Source organism: Cryptomeria japonica, chromosome 2 (assembly GCF_030272615.1).
Source record: "Cryptomeria japonica chromosome 2, Sugi_1.0, whole genome shotgun sequence".
NCBI classification, from domain to species: Eukaryota; Viridiplantae; Streptophyta; class Pinopsida; order Cupressales; family Cupressaceae; genus Cryptomeria; species Cryptomeria japonica.
The window spans coordinates 3,582,366-3,603,112 of record NC_081406.1 but is presented as its reverse complement, the minus strand read 5'-3'; the positions used below and the strand labels follow the sequence as shown (position 1 = coordinate 3,603,112).

At 36.4% G+C, this 20,747-nt stretch overlaps 1 protein-coding gene across 1 annotated transcript in view; it reads right to left on the bottom strand.

The window, feature by feature from the left end:
• LOC131052314 (uncharacterized) overlaps window positions 1–20,747 on the bottom strand; it is a 33,100-nt gene that overhangs the window by 10,173 nt on the left and 2,180 nt on the right. Inside the window, exons 2-3 of the mRNA XM_057986943.2 lie at window positions 15,719–15,853; window positions 15,453–15,540 (exon numbers count right to left, since the gene is read on the bottom strand). Of these exons, the coding sequence (XP_057842926.2) occupies window positions 15,453–15,540; window positions 15,719–15,853 (223 nt within the window). The remainder of the gene's footprint in view (window positions 1–15,452; window positions 15,541–15,718; window positions 15,854–20,747) is intronic.

Genomic DNA, 20,747 nt, shown 5'->3' with positions numbered 1-20,747 from the left:
TCCTCGACTTTTGTGCCAATTAAATATTTGGCTATGCATTTAATAATGTTCATCTAAAAGGGGAACTTTTTGTAACAAACCCTAATTAGGGTTTAGGTGTCAAAATCTCAGCCATTGATCTTCTTTCGATCTGGGTTGTTCATTGTAATTGAGGATGCTATATATACCCTCACTCATTTTCATTTTGTGATTAGAAGAAGATATTAGATATTAGATATTAGAGAGAGAGATTAGAAAAGCTTAGAGAGAAAGTTATTGTGTAGCAAGATTGAGTGGTGAAGAAAGAATTTTGAGCAATTGTTGTCCATTTGGCTTTGAGATCAATAAAATATTGAAGTTATGGTGTTTTATTGCAATACTTGTGGCTATCTTCATGGTTGTTTATCTTCTTCAATCATTCTCAGTCGAAGTAGTATTTAAGTTTGAAGGACTAAGTGTTGTGCTTGATCTTTGGTGAGATTCATATCCAAACCACTAGCTTCTTACTGATTGTAAGGACGCCTTGTGTGGTCAACTGGAGATATTGAAATTGTTTGAACATTCAATCATTATTGAAATATTGATATGTATCTTTATGATAGTATCTATAGTCCTTGATGATTTGAAAATCACTAATCACCTTAGAAGATCGCATCAATTCCAATAGAGTTGTAATTCTTTGGCAATACTGAAATTGGTAGAATCTTACCAAGTCTAGCCTACATTGAGTCATTCTTAGGATTATATTAGAATTCATTTCTCGAAACCCCTATCTTTTGATCTTATTTGAGAATTTGTTAGTGTTAGGAATATCCTGTTCCTGCAGTCGAGTGAGATCAACACGGACCAGCTTTCTCAGAAAGTGCGTAAGACCCCTTGAAGAAACAGCATTTACAACGACCATTGGTGCTTATCCACACGTAGAGATCCTACAACGAAGAACCTTGAAGTCACCCTGATTGATCCTTTTTGCGATATCTTCAGCATTCAGAGGCTTTACTCAAGAGAGGATAAGGTACCCTTGGGTATTTTATTCTATGTTTGATAGTGTACAAAATACACGTCAACAGGTAGCCACTGCAGAATTTGGACAACGGGAGCTCGACAGGAAGAAGAGCCATTGTGAGTTCGCGCCATTGCCAACTGACAGGAAGAAGAGCCACTGTGAGGTCTTGCGCCATTGCCAACTGCCAGGTTTTTTGCCGAAAATTCTCTACATTTGATTGAATGACATTGAATTTTTTTTGTGATTTGCAATTTGCAGTATAAATTTATACAGAAAATACTCCATTTTCTGTATTAATAGAGTATTAATTTTTCTATATTAATTTTCTGTATTTTATAGAAAATTAATACAGAAAATTTATACAAAAAATAGAATTTTTTGCTGTATATTTCTGTATTTTATAGAGTATTAATTTTTCTTTATAAATTTTTTGTATTAATTTTCTATATTAATGGCTGTATACAGAAAGTATAGTATTGATTTCTACAGAAAATAGAGTATATATTTTCTGTGTTAGTATAAATTAATGTACTGTATTTTCTGTATAAATTTGTCTAGAAAATATAGCCACTGTAAAAATTTATACAGAAAATAAAGTATATATAGGGAGTTTATACAGAATATATTTAAAAATATTTTCTGTATATGTTTTTTGTATATATATTTTTACTCTATTTTCTATATAATAAAAATCATATTAAACTCTATTTTCTCTATTAATTTATACAGTTTAAATTGTATAGAAAATAGAGTTATATATTTTTTATAAAATTGGGTAACCTACCACTGAAACCCTACCTGCTCAACCATATCACTTAAGAATTTCCTTGTTTTGGTTTTTTGTGATAGAAAATAATTCATAAGTTAAGGCCAATTCCCAATGACTATGCATTATTATGTCTTAAATCAGATTATAAAAATTAAGGAACAATTAGGATTCATAATACATTTGGCAGTTACTATACTTAAGCCCCAATCCTTACTTATTTCCTAATCACCAATCCTAACAAAGGATGGGGAATTACTTGTCATAGGGCACTTGGAAACCAATCTACTTAACATGCTTATGAAATTGTGTCTTTATTATGACTTGTGACAATATGAAGTCTTAGCTTTGCCCAACTAATATTCTATTAGATCTTGATTTTGATATAACTTTGCATGGCATCTTCCAATTGTTAACTAATAACCATCATGGACTGTCTTTTTGCTCATTATATTATATATTATTGAAGGTGAATGTTAGACTTGTAGCTTGATACTTGACCCAATCCAATTCTTTAATATGCCCTTATAACAAATGTCACGGTAATGTTGTCCTCCTCCAATAGTCATTTTACTCTTCTTAACACTGCTCTTAACATTGTCACAGACATTGCTCTTACATCTACCTTACATATCATTGATTCTTTAAGTGTCAAAGGTCTGATATAGGTGCCCATATAACTGTGTGTGACTTCTACTATTAGTTCTTTGTCTTGATGTACTAAATTTATGAATTAATGTCACTGTTGTTTGTGGTCATCTACTAGATTATGTATTGAGCAATGATTGAAGTATACCATTGGTGTAAACTTGAAATTCAATTACATTTAGGTTTCCAATTTCCCATGTCAATGTAATTCAAATGCAATTATTATACACAAGCCCAACCCTAGATCCCTCAAAAGTTAAAGACTTGAGTGTAATGCTTTTACAGATCTGATTCTTGATCAGAATGCCACGTCAAAAAGACTTTGCATGGACACATTGCACGGTAGTTCCTGGTAGCACGAAGGGCAAGTGCAATTGGTGTCTAGAAGAGATTAGTGGTAGAATTTATCGTTTCAAATGGCATTTGTCCAAAGAACGAGGAAATAACACCATGATATGCAAAGCATGTCCTGCATATGTCTCGTATCAGGCAAAGCAATCTCTTGACGGGATTGCTGAGAGTAAGGCCAAAAAGGCAAGAATTGGGGTTGAACTAGGTTCTAGTTTTGCAGATCCCAAGACGAACCATTTGGGTGAGGAGGATGGCGAAGATGGGAGCTTCAGGGAATGTGGGTCAACACCTAATTCTATAGCACATGGACCAAACACAGGTGGAGGAAACATTAATACTTTCTTCCAAACTCGTACTACACCAGGATCACAAACCATTTTGGAGAGTACAGGATGGAGGAAAACTATCACTGAACAAGAAACGAAGGCAATTGGTAATTTTTGGTACTCCTCTCACACGGCATTCCATGCTTCCAGAGATCCATATTGGCAACCCATGGTGGATGCTATTGCAGTTGTAGGACCTGGGTTTCAAGCCCCATCGTATGAGTCATTGAGGGTTGTTATGCTGAAAGATGCAGTAGAGGACGTTCAAGATGTTGTTAAACAACATTGATTACAATGGGCTAGAACTGGTTGAAGTATCATGTCAAATGGTTGGACAGATATAAGGAACCGAACTCTCATTAACTTCCTTGTCTCTTGTGAGATTGGCACTGTTTTTTTTTAATCTGTGGATGCATCTAATATGATGAAATCCACAAATGCATTGTTTGAGATGTATGACGTGGTAGTTACAGATGTAGGGCCAAAAAATGTGGTTCAATTTATCACAGACAATGTTGTTGCTTGTGTTGTTGTAGGGAGACTTCTGACAGATAAATACCCTTCCATGTTTTTTTACACCATGTGTAGCACATTGCCTTGATCTAACCCTAGAGGACATTGGAAAAATTGAATGGGTTAAGGCGGCATTTCAGAAGGCTCACAAGGTTATCAAATTTGTTTATAATCACACGAGGGTTTTGGCAATAATGTGCTCTTTCACAGGAGGCAAGGAGCTAGTTTGACCAAGGGTGACAAGATTTGCAACATATTTCCTTGCATTACAAACATTATGTGAACAAAAAGTTAATTTGAGGCGAATGTTTGTTTCCACTGAGTGGATGGAGTCTGGCTTCACAACTCAAGCAAATGGTATAGCAATGGCAGAGTATATGTATTCTACCACCTTTTGGGAATCAATTGAACAGATTGTAGAATTTTCAAAGCCTTTAGTAAAAGTCTTGAGACTAGTGAATGGAGAAAAATCCCCCATGGGATGTGTATGAGGCCATGGATAGGGCCAAGGAGGTGATAAGAAGTCAGCTAGAAAATAACAGGGATAGGTATATGCCGTTGTGGGACACAATTGATAGGAGATGGGATGGACAGATGCACACTCATCTCCATGTTGTGGGATACTTGCTCAATCCTTTGTTATTCTATAAGACTGGCTTCATGGAAATTGATGCTGAGATCAAACAAGGCTTCTTCAAGTGCATGGAAAAAATGTTTCCTCCTCGATGAGATATATCCAGAGTGTGAGTTGATTGTTGCTGATGATGCTGATGATGATGATGATGATGATGATGTTGATGATGATCGTCCGCTTGAGACTGAAGATTTTGATCTCATGAGGCAAGCCAACTTTGGTCCTGAATGAATGGGTTGAACAAATTAGGACAGGCTCTTACCCAAGAGCTTCATCATCAGGGCCTCCTGCCCTCTAGCATGTCATTGCCTACATTTGATATTTTGGAATTTTGTACTTAGTTTACAGGTTGACTTTGTTCAAAGTCACAAACTATATTGTAATTGAAATGTTGACATCTATCACCATCTAGATATTATTTATGGTGTAGTATATTTTGTGCAATGTAATCAGTGATATGAATATAAACAACGAAAATCTATTTCCTGCAATTCATGTGTTCAAGTGTCTATTTTATTTGCCTACAATATCTCTATGCTATGGAAATGCCCTAAAATATCAAAAAAAAGTCGTTTTTGATTGTTTTGTTTGCAATTTTTTACATTTTTTTGTAAATCCAATTTTTTCCCGATTTTTAAAAAAATCTTATACTTTTGTTTTGCCGATTAATTTCCCAAACGATTATTATGCTCTCCACATGACTACAAGTGATGAGAAGCTTGTAGGATTTCAATTCCTACACATCTAGTCGCCTATAGGGCATCATATTTTGTAAATCATAAGGAACTAGTTTTGTAAATGATATCAGTCATTGAATGTCTCCATGGCTCTTCTTGTAGATATTTTGGGGAATTTTGTGCTTAGGTTCTCTCTTGCTGCATCCATTGGTAGGAATGCGATAGTAATTGATAATTGAGATAACATTCTAATTTGTTACAAGCTTTGTAATGGTCTTTTGCTTATTACATATGGATTTTTATAGTTTGGCGATGAATTACAAGTATGTTCAACTATTTGATATCATGTCTATGGTGAATGTATATGCACCGCTCATATTCTTTGTGATTTCAAAATGTTCTCTCATGGTATGCTATGACTTTGTAACCCAATGGATTAGGCACGGTCATAGAAGTATTGATCCACCACACCTAAAATGAAAACATCTTACACTAGTAGCTTAGGAATAGAACAATAATTTGTATGCATCTCATGATTCAATAATTCAACCAGGGAAATATCTATGCAATCCATATCAGCTATCAACCTAAAGAATCATGTTTGGCATACCCACATCTTGCAATCGTGGGATGATGTCCATATCAGCTAAATAAGAGGTCTTATGTGCAATATGTTAGTCATTGATCTAATGGTAACCTTTGGGACCAAGACTACACTAGGTACTACTACAGCTTTTTTTATTTATATATCTTTTGTTGTGATTGATCCTATTGAGTAAACCTCTAGGAAACCCCCCTAGAACTAGTTGAGCCCGAAATGAAGGGATTACCCATCATCAACACTTGGTCCATTGTTGCCCTACCTGATCATAAGTTAGAGACTTGATGCTCTAAGTTTGGCACTCCTAACACTCAAAGAGCAGCCTAGCTTTCGGGATTTGAGAACCTACAACTTCGAACACTACCAAGTTGATTGAACAAGAAACAAGTGGGATTATCCTCATCTCAAATGTACATAAACTATAAAAAATAGTATAAGCTAGTTGTAGATTTATAGAAATATTTTATGAACCTTCAAGAGAGCAAAACAATTCGTAAGACCAACAAATACAACAACAATATTTGTTGATGTACATAAAGCTTACACGAGTGCAATATTAGTTAATAATACGGAAAATTTTATGGAATATAATTTTTTACAAATTTGGATATGCCAGTGAAACTTTTGAGTTCAAAATTTAAAAAACATATTGCAACAAAATTTTGAGGAAAAATAGAGCATGCAAATGGAGAGACAGGCATTTGCAACAGTCAAATTTCTCAGGGCGGTTTCACAGAAGACAACAAGGCAAGTTGGCTTGCATGGAATCCATCGCACCGGGTTTGGGAGGATCAGAAAGCGAACCAGGAATGGAACAACAACTGTGGTATGAAGCCAGGATGGCAAAGACGGAATCAATCTCCACCAAGAAAATGGGGGTACACGGAGCTATTTACAAGCTGCAAGGGAGGTTTTAACAATATAGCAAAGAAGATGTGGCAGCCTAGGCAAGGAAAACCAAAGGAGATCGAAATCCAGGAAGGCAGCCTTGCAGACAATGAAAGAAGGATTTCACTTAGAGTCGAAGACGAGGGCTGGAAGGACTCTGTGAGTTTTCTCAAGGACAGAAGACTTTTCATAAAGTGGGCAGGTGACTGGCCGGCTCTCACAAAAGTTAGGAGATGGTGCAAAGTGACCTAGGGAAAGGAGACAATCATTAAATCTCTGTCTAATGGATTTTTCCTAGTCATTTGCTTGGACAAGAGAAGCAAGGAAAACATCCTCCAAGGGGGTCCATTCCTAATGGACGGAATGGGAGTATGTCTCAAAGAGTGGGAGCCAAATTTCGACCTCTTTGAGCAAAGATTGAAGAAGTTCCAGTTTGGATTAGACTCTACAACCTCCCAAGAGAGTACTGGGAAACTGAAACACTTAAGAACATTGGGAACCAGATTGGGAGATTCGTCAAAGAAGACGAAGCAGTAGAAGCAACAGACGAAGTGTTTACACAAGAATCTGCATTATGTGGTGACCAAACCCCCCATTGCCGAAGGAAATAGAACTAATCATGGATGAAGGCATCTGGGTTCAGAGGATTGAAGTGGAATATATTGTGGAAACCTGCAAGAAATTTAGGAGCAACGAACACAAAGCAGAGGAGTGCTTGAAAACTAGTAAAGCTAAGGAGGAGGGGGAGGAGTACAGGGAGGACGATGGGTTTTTCCAGGAGATTGGAGATGAAGTTGATAAATCAACTGAAATAGGAGTTGGAAACCATGAGACAAACAGGGGGCAGTAGACGCAAGCACAGATAGTCAAGAGGAGTTAGAACCCTTGAAGCAGAAGAAGGAAGGCAAAGTGCCCCAACGGGAGAGTACTCAGACAAGGCAGATCCTAGTATTGCCAGACAAGAAGGGTCGGCTCAATCAAAGGAAATGGGAACAATAGGAGAGGAGGCAACAAAAACGAACCCGTTGGAGGAGACAAACAATATGGAGATGGTCTTGGACAGCTTAACTATAGGAAGAACGCCTTTAAAGGAGATGGGTAACAAAATAGAGCAACCACAGATATCTGAAGCTTGGTCCCCTGGTAAAACATATCAAAGGAGGACCTCTTCACAACACAAGAAGAGATGCAGATCAAGTGAAGATACAGAAAATGCGCCTGTGGAGGGAGGAAGCACCAAACCAAGCTATCCAAGACCGGAATGTGAGGGCCTATCTCCTCTCAAGGTAACTCCGAGGAGAATAAGTTTTGAGGGTATAGCAGGAGTGGAGACGGAGGATGAAGACCCTTTTGATTTAGATGAGGAGGAAGATGTTAGTGGTGTAAGGACGATTGTCCAATCTTTGGCCTCCTCGAGCAAAATCAATGTGGGGGAAAAGAAAAGCAGGCGAAAGAGATCCAAGAAAACACAACTAGAAATGGCAGGCAGTGCGAAAGGACAACGAAAGCTTAGATTCGAGAAGGGCATTAAACTTCCTAGGGGACAATGAGGCTGCTATCATGGAATGTCAGGGGCTGCAATGCCCCTGACAAAGTTCCCCTGATCAAAAGAGGTATTGATTAGGTGAAATCAAACATTGTGATGCTACACGAGACAAAAATCAAATTGGAAGATAGAAATAAATTCCAACAAAAATGGAGAATGTGACAAAGCTCTATGGTGGATGCTGAAGGAGCATCAAGTGATCTGAGTACCCTTTGGAGAGCGAGTTCTTTCAAGGGAGAAGAATTGGCTCTAAACAGAAACTGGTTAGCAGTGTTAATGAGGAACCTTCAAGACAACATGAATTCATATTGATCAATGTTTATGGCCTGCCTTCGAGGAGAGAGAAAGCAGAGGCATGGGATCAAATCTCTAACTTTTTGAAATTTGTAGGAAATAGATGGGTGATCCTGAGAGGGGATTTTAATGCAATTTGTAACCCAATGGAGAAGAGGGGTGGTATTGGGGGCCATAACAAGTAACAACAGTCATTTGCTATAGAAGAATTTCATTGAGGGGAACACACTAATAGATCTTAAATTCAAGAATGGTTGTTTCACGTGGACGAATAGACAAGCAAGCGATGGCCTCATTGCCCAGAAGCTTGATCGCTTTCTTTTGTCAGGAAACTAGAACTTTTCTTCCTCAATTTGGGAGGGATTGTTCCCTACTCTGGTTCGGACCATTTTCCTATCATGCTTCTGCTGCATAATGATAAAGTCCCAATTAGATGCCCCTTTAAATTTGAGAAGATGTGGCTGCAAGATGCAAATATAAAAGAGTTGATCTCTATGTGGTAGTAGAATGCACCCAAGATTAAAGGTACAAGAGTCTTTGCTGTAGTAAGGAAATTGCAATTCCTCGAGGAAAAACTAAATGAGTGGAACTGCACTCAATTTGGTAATATATTTGCTGAAAAAAAAAGATTAGAAAACAGATTAGCAGAAATAAACGAGAAGAGAAAAACCTACATTCACAACTTGTGGAAATTTTGGCCAAGGAGGTGACTTTCTGGAGACAAAAAACCAAAGAATGCTGGCTTCAAGAAGAGGACAAGAATACAAATTTTTTTCACAACTCGGTAAAGGCGAGAAGGGTTTCCAACAGAATCTATCAAATCAAAGATGGAGAAGGCTTCTATACTAACTCAGACAAAGGATATCAACAAAGAGGTGGTGAATTACTTCTAGAACCTATTGACAAATGATGGGAACGTATTAGCAGACAATTCAATCGAAGTCTTAAGTCACATCCCATCTAGAATCTCAGAGCAAGCAAATAGGTTTCTATGTCAGAAAGTCACAATGGAGGAAGTTAAATCCACTCTTTTCTCTATGGAGGGTGATAAGGCTCCAGGTCCAAAGGGTTTCCGCCATCCCTTTTTCACAATTTTTGGGAGATTGTGAAATCAGATTTATGGGAAATGGTGGAGGAAGCTAGGGAGAAGAGATACATATCCAAAGCACTTAACAATACTTTCATAGCATTGATTCCAAAGAAGGACAATGTGCAATCCTTTGATTATCTCCATCCGGTTTCACTGTGCAATACTACTTACAAGATCATTGCAAAAGTGACGGCGAACAGGCTGAAAAAGTTCTTCCAGATATTATATTAGAGGAGCAAAGTGGGTTCACTCCTAACAGATCCATTGTTGAGGGGATTATTGTGGCACATGAGGCAATCCATTCTATCAAAAAGGCGAAGACAAGTAGAATGTTGGTTAAACTAGATATTCGGAAGGCTTATGATCACGTCAATAGGTTCTTTCTTCTCAAGGTCATGGAAAAAATTGGTTTTAGCAATGCTTGGCTGGAGTGGACAAAAATTAGTATATCCTCTACAAGAATATCAGTTTTGGTCAATAGCAGCCCTCAAGGATTCTTCTCAACCTCAAGAGGCATTCGTCAAGGTGACCCCTTATCACCCGTCTTATTCATTATCCTGGTGGAGGCTTTGGGAAGAATGATTACTAAACTCAGGGAGATAGGTAGGTGGAAAGGTTTCAGGACAGCGAGGAGCATGGAAGCAGTCACTCATACAGAATTTGCAGATGATACTCTATTATTGGGGGAAGCAACAATCCAAGAAGATATGATTATGCGCAATACGCTTGATAAGTATTGCAGAGTACCAGGACAGGCGGTGAACTAGCACAAGTCAGAAACGTACAGCTACAATACAAATGCTGACATTCAAAGAGAAATAGTTAACACATCGGGCATTACAGTGGATCAACTAGCTGGAGAGTTCTTAGGTATTCCTCTTTTTGGCGGGGCTTGCAGGTGGAACTTATGGAACAAACTAATTGAGAACTGTTTAGGCAAAATGGAAGGATGGAAAAGTAAATGGTTCACATCTGCAGGAAGAATATTGATGCTCAAATCGGTGGTATCTGCAATCTCCTTATACTCTATGTCTTGTTTAAGAATTCCAGAAAAGATAATCAAGGTAATCGAGAAAGGGATGAGGAAATTCTTCTAGAACGGCAATCAAGAGATAGACAAGATACCATTGTTGGCGTGGGACAAAATTTGCGAATAGAGAGACAGAGGAGGGGCAGGGATTAGAAAATGGAACTTAGTGAATGAGGCAATGGGGGTGAAGCTTATTTGAAGTATGTACAAGAATCCAAATCAAAAATGGGTTCGTATACTGGTGAACAAATATCTGGATAGGTAGGGCAGAGAAAGAATTCTAACAATAAGAAACCCACCCAGAGGATCAGCAATTTGGAATTTCCTGCTCAACTTTAGGGATGTAATCATGAATCACTTGACTTGGAAGATCGGAAATGGGAGAAAAGCTAGATTTTGGGAGGACTCATGGGAGGGTTTCCAGAACCTGAATTCGGATAGAACATGGCAAGACATTCGAAGTGTTACGAATATTAGGTGGGGTGAATATGTGGCAGATTTCATTACCCAAGAAGAATGCTTTGGGGTTCCGATCTAGAAATGGAAGGACCCAGTGGAATTGAGTCTGCCAGGAGATGCGGAGCTTAGATTCAGAGAGTTGCTACAGACCCCAATGGTCAAATTCTCAGATGAGGAAGATCAAATCATCTGGGTTGGAGCGAAAAGTGGTAATATTGGGTACAAACTTCTGGATCAAGATCAAATGGAGAATCAGTGGCCGCAACATCTTCTTTGGAGTAAAGATTGCCTTCAAAAAGCTGGATCCTTTGCATGGCTGGCCATAAGGAATAGAATTCTCACAGGGGACCGGTTAAGTAAGTTGGGATTTGTCAGTCCTTTCACGTGTGTAATGTGCAAAAAGGAAGCGGAGACGTCAACACACTTACTCCTACACTGTTCGGTGGCGCAACGCTGTTGGATGAGACTATTGCAGAAACTCGATTGGATCACTCCTCTTTCAGAAATTCTACTAAGTTGGTTCCAAGCCTGGGGGTGCTGGAGTGATAAGTCAGTATATTCAAGCATTTGAAAAGTTGCCCCTTTATCTTTAATATGGGAGGTGTGGAAAGAGAGGAACCAGAGGATCTTCCAAGACAAGGAGGAAGAAGAACGACTCTGGAGCAGAATTGAAAGATCCATTTCGGAGCTAGTAAGCTCTGCGGCTTCAATGATAGATTTGACTAAACAGCCCTATAGTTGGCTTGACAGTAAAATTCAAACCCAATGGCCCCTAATTAAGTTTAGACCCGTTAATGGGCTCCCTAGGGTTGATCCTAAAGATAATCAGAGAAAAAACATTAAGTGGAAACCCCCAAACGTGGACCGAATTAAGGTAAATTTTGATGGAGCGACTAGGGGTAACCCGAGTAAATCAGGCGCAGGATGTGTGGCAAGAAATCATGAAGGCACGATCCTGGCAAAGTGTGGGACAGGGACTAGGAATAACAACTAATAACTTAGCAGAAACTAATGCTGCCCTAACGGCAATTCAAATCGCAAGAAGGCTCGAGATGAGGAATCTGCAATTGGAAGGTGATTCAAAAATTATCACACAGGCGATTTTCGAAAGGAGAGGCTTCCCATTGGAAAATTGACACGATTATTCAGATCATTAATAAGCTATTAAGAGAAGTTCCAAAATTCAAGATATCCCATAAACTGAGAGAAGGAAATCAAGATGTTGATACCCAAGCTAAGGAAGCAGTGGATTATCGGCAAGGAGAAATTAAGTGGGATGAGGCAGGGTTGACGGCAACAAATTAATGCTAAGCCAAGGGGAGATTACTAAATCATTAAGGACAGCAAGGCAAGATATGTAGAAATGAATTGCGCTCAGCAAGGGAACCGAAGTAAGTACATAGGATTGGCTGATGAGTGAGGCGAAAGTATGTGAAATGATGAGCTTTGTACCAACTGAAGAGAAGAATGGTGGCCAATAGCGGTGGATGATCCTAGCAGATTTGACAGTGTTTAAAATAGCTCGCAAACCTAAAAAATCTCCATCTAGGAGAAGAATCCGTAAGGTTTAGTATGTTGCCAATGTTTATGAGGTATGCCAAGCTGGACAAGGCAATTAAGACGCAGGGTAGATGAGATGAATTATAAACCACAAGACATGAATTGGAAAGTCCATTCCTTAGCGACTCAGTAAAGCGAAAGGCGGAGTGAGTGAGCAAGTTTGGAGAAATGGAAGCGAATTTCTCACTGCAGACTAGCAAACAGCAGTTGGCATTCTGGGGGTGCATCACCGATGACGGACTGGCCAACATTTTCGCCTTTGAGGAGAGAATATTGATCACGAGAGTGAAGATTGTGCTCGAGGAGGAATACTTGAGGGGTGAATTCAGGTATCGCACCAATGCAAACATTGCTTCGATGTTCATGGCATGGTGCCTGGAATTGGAGACTAGAAACTCGGCGATGGAGATAATGCACAGAAGTGTGAGGAAAGAATGGTTGGAAGGAATGGATAGCCTGTAGGCTATGGTGCGTGAGAAGGGTTTGTATGCCCTAGAGGGACATGGTTACATGTGAGTGAATTCGCCCCCCCTCAGGCCGTTCCTCTTATGGAGTGCGAATAGCAACAAGGAAGTGAGGAGAGCATCAGCCAAAATCGGGATGCAGGGCGTGAAACAATACATTGCCTCGGTGATGGCTTGGGAGAACCATCTGGAGCAAGCCAAGGGGGGGCCCTATGCAAATTACCGAACTTTGAAGGCCTCGAGAGCTCCTCCAAGGCGAAAGCACGGGTGACCTACGAGAAAGAAGAGGTCGAGGACGGTTCGGGTTCTGTTCAGGGGAGTCATCTGGTGGCAGTGTTCATCCGGAGACCATGAACCAGAGCACAGCGACAATGGTGGTGGAGAACGACAAAGGCAAGGCTATGGTGGAGGAAGGATAGGAGGTGGTGGAACCTGCCACTAAGTTTTTGAATTTTTCGCTTGTTGAAGATGCAATAGATGTAATTGGGGAAAGGGATTGAATATATTTTGACTCTTGTATGTAAGGGGTTTATAGGAAATGGCCCGGATAGCATAGACGAGGGCATAATATATAAAAAGTAAATCATTTTTTGAATCAATATAATACAAGAATTACCGATCAAAACAAAAATTGAGGAAAAATGGAGAACTTCAGTTTACTACGAATAACTGTGTATTGTTCAACGATTTAACAACTTCATATATTTGATAAATTTTAATGTGCTTTTTAAGTTGCTTAACAAATAAAACTTATGTAAAATTTAAAAACATATAAAAAAATGGTCGATGAACAAAAATAAATAATAAAATAATTTGAAAAGAAAAAATTCTTTAAGGTCACCACCATGCCTCCCAACATTACCTATTCTTAAAAAAGAATTGAAAACAGTCAACAAAAGAAAATAGCCCAATAGGAATCTCTTATAAAACAGGATTTAAAACTAATTTTTATAAAATGGAAAGAAAATAGAATAATACAATATGAAAAAAGATAAATGTGAGGATAAAATAAATACAATGGTTCTGTTACATTATAGTTTTTCATTCATTTGAAAAGAAAAAGTTCTTTAAGGTCACCACCATGCCTCCCAACATTACCTATTCTTAAAAAAGAATTGAAAATTGTCAACAAAAGAAAATAGCCCACTAGGAATCTCTTATAAAACAGGATTTAAAAATATTTTTTAGAAAATGGAAAGAAAATAGAATTATACAATATGAAAAAAAGATAAATGAGAAGATAAAATAAATACAATGGTTCTGTTACATTATAGTTTTTCATTCATGTGTATTATTGATAAATACAATGGTTCTGTTAAATTATAGTTTTTCATTCATGTGCATTACTGATATGTATAACTCTTTCAATTATAAAAAATTGCTTTGAAGATCTAATCTCTTGGAGCTGTTTTGATCTAACAACTTTACACAATTAAATTAATATATAGATTGTGCAACTAACTTTTTTAACAAATTTAATGACATGAAATATATAAATTGGGAAGAAAAGGAGACCATTTTAATCTCTATTTTATTAATACCTTTACTGACATTGGAGATCAATATATACACCAAAAAAACATGACTAGACGGTGTGGGCATTCAAGTACAGAAATAGATTGGAGTCAATCTACACGGCCACAAAATCAAAAGAATCCTATATACAACAGGAATAAGGTAAAAAGAGTGATCTAGTTGGATGACTCAGAAAAGACTGTCTCACGAGATTCATCATCAGGGCCTGTAGCTCTCTAGTGTAGCTCTCTTCTTACAACAACAGCCATTGGCTACTTCTAATTATTCGGTACTTTGCACTCAATTTGTAGGTTAACTTTATACAAAGTAGATTGTAATTGAAAATTTGAAAACAATTTGCATCTAGTTCTTATTTATGCACTATGCAATATGCATTGTGCAATGCAATGTAAACACACCAATAAGAACATAAATGACCAAAATCTATATTCAACAATTCATGGAATAAAATTTCGATTTTAACTTCTCTCTGTATCTCTATGCTGTTGAAATGCCTTCCAATTTAAAAAACAGCAAGTTTTCATCCATTTTTCTGCATTTTTGTGTTTTTTGAAATCATATTTTTTCTCGATTAAATCCTTTTTTTTTTTTTTTTTTGAAAAAACCTTATACAATTTGTTTACCAATTTTTCCCTCAAAAGATTTGTGCTGCTATGGTCGCAAAGACCTTCTGGTTTAGTAAACACACTATGCATCTCATCAAGGACTATACATGGGATATCATAGAAGTAGTAAATCAATCGTTGTATAACTTTGAGACTTTCTGTAGTAATGTCATTGATGTGTGATAGCATAATTTGGGAGAAACAAAATCTGTATTTAACACTCTGCCTGTATTAGTATATATTAATATAGGATGCTTTTCTTGCCCCAAAAATAATTGATCTGGATAAATATGATATGAATGGCTTAAATCAATAAAATTAATTACTTATAAAAAATATGTGAATCTATTAACTTGAAATGATAAAAAGTTGTTTAGAAGAAAGAACATATACATTGTTTGTCAACTTTGAACCACCATATGTTGAGGAAAAAATAGCAAGGAAAGGAAATCGTCACAAGAATATATAAATATTGGTACCTGCGCCATTTTTCCTCCTCTTCTGTATCCTTTGTAGGCAATCTTTCCTTGTTGGGATGAATTCGCTCATCTAAGTTATTAATTATTGCTACAAATGTCATAATAAAAAATGTTATTATTTAAGCCACTTAAGTTACAACAGTCTTTACAAATAAACTAAAATAAAACAGGGCACATACATCTATTGATTGGTAAATAGGATTATCAAAATAATGGCAATGAGACAAAATTTATTCTATTCAAAAGTATGTATCAAAATTACATACCTGATGAATCATTTAGTTGCTCCCCATCAACCACCAATATTGGCACTTTCTTATAATCAGACCATTTTATTTCCTTCTTGCTGATTGGATTTACCTCAACTATCTTGTATGGCAAATCATGGTAGTCCAGAAAAGCTGCCAATACAAAAAAATGTGTCAAAACAACAAAAATATTATTCTACAAGTTTTTACCGTGATTTAAATTGGACATAGACAAAATATGTCCATGTTGAACCCTTCAATGGCTCCAAGGGAGAAAAACATAACTGATAAACAATGATATATAGCATCATCTCATAGTTTCTAAATAATTACAAAACATTGGCTCCTTCTAAAGATTACATTTTCATAAAACAAGGATATACTAATAAACAAAGAAAACTGGAGTATTCCATTCAAAGCATCTTCTACACTGCTAATATTAGTATACCTATATTTAAAAAATATATGTAAAATATGCTGAGAGATATCTTATAATAGAAGAGAATCATCTGTAAAATAAATGTTGTTCTAAAATACTAAACACCAAGAATACAAATCTATTAAAGTCCTACATGCAAAAAGCTGTGAATCTAGCTGCAGACAAGTGGCGAGGGTTCTATTTTATTTGGAGTAATAAAATAACACCTCCACAAAAGCTGAAACATGGCATATTTCATGCATTTACCCGTCATTTGCATGTCAAATTGTTTCAAAAATAGATTTTTGTTTACGGGCATTTTGATGTCATTGTAGATGCCTCTCGGCATAATTATGCATCCTTCCACCTACATAATAGCAAAGACCCTAGAATTCATAAAGCATTAGTAAAGCAAGATAGACAGGGTATAGATAACAAGATGACCTCTTCAGAAACCATGTATCAATAACAACCAAGGAGACAAAGCAACTTACTATAATGACAAAAAAAAAAAAGAGCACAATGAAGCCTTGAAATAAAATTTCATCAACCTTTGTCCCAAATGGTGTACATGGGCAAGGCACTAAAAACAGGCCATTGACATGACACGATTTTATAACAAGTACATGAACTACACTTAAAAATATAGTGCAATTCACTGACGCCAAAAATGAACACAAAATAGCATGTTAATGACTTGCTTCATAAGAAGTAAACACAATAAAAGCATAGATATGGTGCAAGTCACCAACACTAAATAGAACCCTACACCAAAAGCTCAAGCATATGAAAAAAACACAATGTTTAATGTATTGACTAAACTATAACAAATTTGAAATGGAAGTCAACCACTCACTTTGACAACTCTTTTTGGTCCACCAATCAAATTTATTTGCACTTGAAGAAAGTGAATGGACATCCTAAATTAAGAATTGTGACAAAGGACAAGACCCAATCAATGGAAAGAAATAACGAATTAATTAAAAAAAAACAAATCTCTTAGGGTTTGTAAGGTTGGCAATCATCTATCTGCAATATCCACCTTACATTTCTACACTCATTTTATTGTTCATCCCTATAGCATGTTTTAGAAGCCATTTCACTTAATTCTTGTCCTAAACCTATCACTAGTGTGCTTTATAATATCCCTAGACCTATTTATATGCCTAGAATCGACCCTAAAAGTCTTGGATCATAATTTAGTATGTTAGAATAATAATAATGTGATAATGCATCTCCTATAACAATTGTCTACAATAGTCTTTTGTAACTACCTTCTTAAGGCTATTGTAATTACCATCATTATTCCTATCGAAATTCTCATCTATTCTTAAACGTCCTTTGATAATATAAGATCGAGACCTCAATTTAAGAAATCATACCTCTACTCTCATCTATTTCTTCTATTCATGCTAACATTGATCTAAAAACCATCGTTCAATCTCATGAAAAAAAATTGAGAAGAGATGGGTGTGAGAACTTCAAGATGGGTCGTGGTTAGAACCTATGAGAGAAGTTTGCAATCAATGTTAGGAAGTCTGGTTGCAACTTATAAACAAATGTCACTTAAGCAACAAAAGAACATCAAGCTTGCACCCAAATTTTACGATCCCTTAAGGTCCTCCATCAAATAGGCAATGTAGCATATGAGTTGGAACTTTCACCCTCTTCCAAAATTCATCCTCTCTTCTGTGTCTCTTGCTTCAATAAAGTAAATATGTAACAAGCTTCCAATCTAGTCAAATAGTCTAAATTAGATGAAAGGAAGTTTATTTTGGAATCTATCGTTGTCATTGAGAAAAGAGTGAAGCATTTGCAAAACAAGACCATTTTTGAATTCCTACTAAAGTGGAAGAATATGCCAACTAAAGATGCAACGTGGGAAGATGAACAATTCATACAAAGGAATCCAGAATTGTTGAGTGTTAGGGGCAACACTTTTCTAAAGGGGACAAACGTGTAATGCCCATCATATTCTATCGTCCTAAGTGTAATAAGGTTAAGCATTTGTGGTATCCTTAACCTTAATATTTTCATTTATTAGTTTTAGTTATTTCCTTAGGCCGAATTAATAGGATGAATGGATATGTACCCTCATGATTATGCTTAAAAAAAAGAAAGTGAAAGGCTCTCCCAAACCATCATAAGTTATAATTTTATTTATTAGTTTTGGTTATTTCCTTAGGCCGAATTAATAGGATGAATGGATGTGTACCCACATGATTATGCTTAAAAAAAAGAAAGTGAAAGGCTCCCCCAAACCATCATAAGTTATAATATTGAATCTATATCACCATACTCTAAATCTGGGTGTTCACCCCCTCAAAGCGGTTTAAAATCTTATTGATTTCTACCTTTCCTCTGAAGAAACATATTAACGTTATGTTTCCTAGATTCAATATCCAATGCATATAAAACAAACATTTCTCAAGGTTGACATATAATTTGTGTTGTTAAATGATGTCCACAAAGTTGCCATGTGTGATCCAAATGGTCCTTTATGTCATCCAAGTAGATAGTCATGTCATCCATATGGTCCTTTACGTTTTGTTGAATATGGGCATGTCATCCAAGTCGATAGCCATGAAAAAATCAATGAAAGGTAAATGATTGATCATCATTTTTATGACATCACAAGCTCACTATTCAACCAAAATAACAACTACAATAACCCCTCCGACTTGAATGTCATCTTCCAATCCAACTCGATAAACACCTAATAGTACCCCAAATGATATCAATCTTGGTCAAGCATTTTGAGCCTCTACTTTTGCCCTACCAATCATCAATATGGAAATTTGAATTGTTTTTCAAGATCATGTTGTTTACTAAACACAACATTGCCACATTGTGTCCTTTTTAAGACCAACACGAACAAGCTTCTAAGGGCACTTGGCCACCTACAACCATATCAAATGAACGCTTGAATTATTGTTGAATCTTGCCATCCTTTAAAATTGAGAATCGACACAAAAGATCATTTGGCAAATGGGTCCCATACAATACAGAAAACCTACCATTAGCATTGTGAAAATACCATTGTATTCCACCATCAACTGATCCAATTGTAGCTACCGCATTACCTTAATGTTTCGGAGTTAAAAGTGAAAATGGTCTTCCTTTCTTTTTACTAAGTGATCATGAGGTGAATAAGACTCATGGTACAACCAATCACATTTATACATTATTGCTTACCATTAAACTTGATGCCACTTTTCTCTTTCTTGAGCAAAGACCTACTAATGTGAATAAACATATGTTAAATCTTGTTAAATCTCGACAACATATTATTGCAAGCCTATACAATAAAATAGAACTATGAATCTTACCATGTAACTTACACCAATTTTTGTATATTCTCATGCACTCCTTGTTCTTAACCCAAGCACAATTGTTGTCACACTTTTTATACTCATCATAATTGTTGTGAATAGTCCTCCTTGATAACATTAACAAAGTGCGCGTATATTTTGACCAAACTATCCTCATGCACAAGTGATAAAATTGCTGCCTTGTACTTTCATTGCCAACTTTTTCAATCAAGTAATGAAATGTACTAGTATAGTCATGCACATTCTCGACCCAAACACAATTGTTGTCACATTTTATATCAATCGTCATAATTTCATATGGAAGGATTTCTCCTTGATTACCTCAAAAAGTCTACCTATGTTTTGACCCAAGTATCCTCATTCTCAAGTGTTAAAATCATCACCTTTTCCTTTTCATTGCAATACTTGAAAGCTATGCAATATGCATCTTACCTTATTACTTATGCCATTTTTTGTACTAAAATGTAAAATGCCAACAATTTTTGTTACGTTTTACATTAATCATCATAATTTTCATATTTTATTTCTCCTTGATTACCTCAAAGAGTCTACCTATGTTTTGACCAAAGGATCCTCATTCTCAAGTATTAAAATCATCGTCTTTTCCTTTTCCATTGCAATACTCGAAGGATATGCATCTTACCTTATTACTTATACCCTAAGTCACAAGGTTCGAATTCGAATTTGAATTCGACGGCCATGAAATTCGGATGAAATTCGACAAGGGAAAAATTCGAAAAAAAAATCGGATAAAATTCACCTTCTATAATTTTGTTTATTTTTAAATATATGTATACTTCTAATAAATTATCAAAATAGCGACCCTTGTTGGAGAAAATCCGAGGGCGACCCAGCAGTTGCAAATACCCATGACCCAATAGATACAAAGCATATACAAAGAATTCCCATGACTAGCTGAGTTGTGTTTAGAGGCGGATAGCAGTGCTTTATAGAAGAAATTCGATTAAATTCGATTTTTTTTATAGAAGTTTGAAATTCGATTAAATTCGAACCTCATCCATGAAAATCGTCGTATCCTGTGACTTAGCTTATACCAACTTTTGTACTAAAATGTTAATCCATCGCCTTGTACTTTCTCCTTGCCTATTTAAAGATAGTATGATTCATACCATTTTTGACATGTGAAGCAACTTCTATAAATGCAGATTTTAGTTTTTCATTACAAGAGAAATTGTTGACAAAGAAATATGATTTCAATTGGTCCAAACACTTCTTGTAACATCTATATCAATTTTTCTTTCAAAACAACAAATATCACAAATGATATCTATCCAAA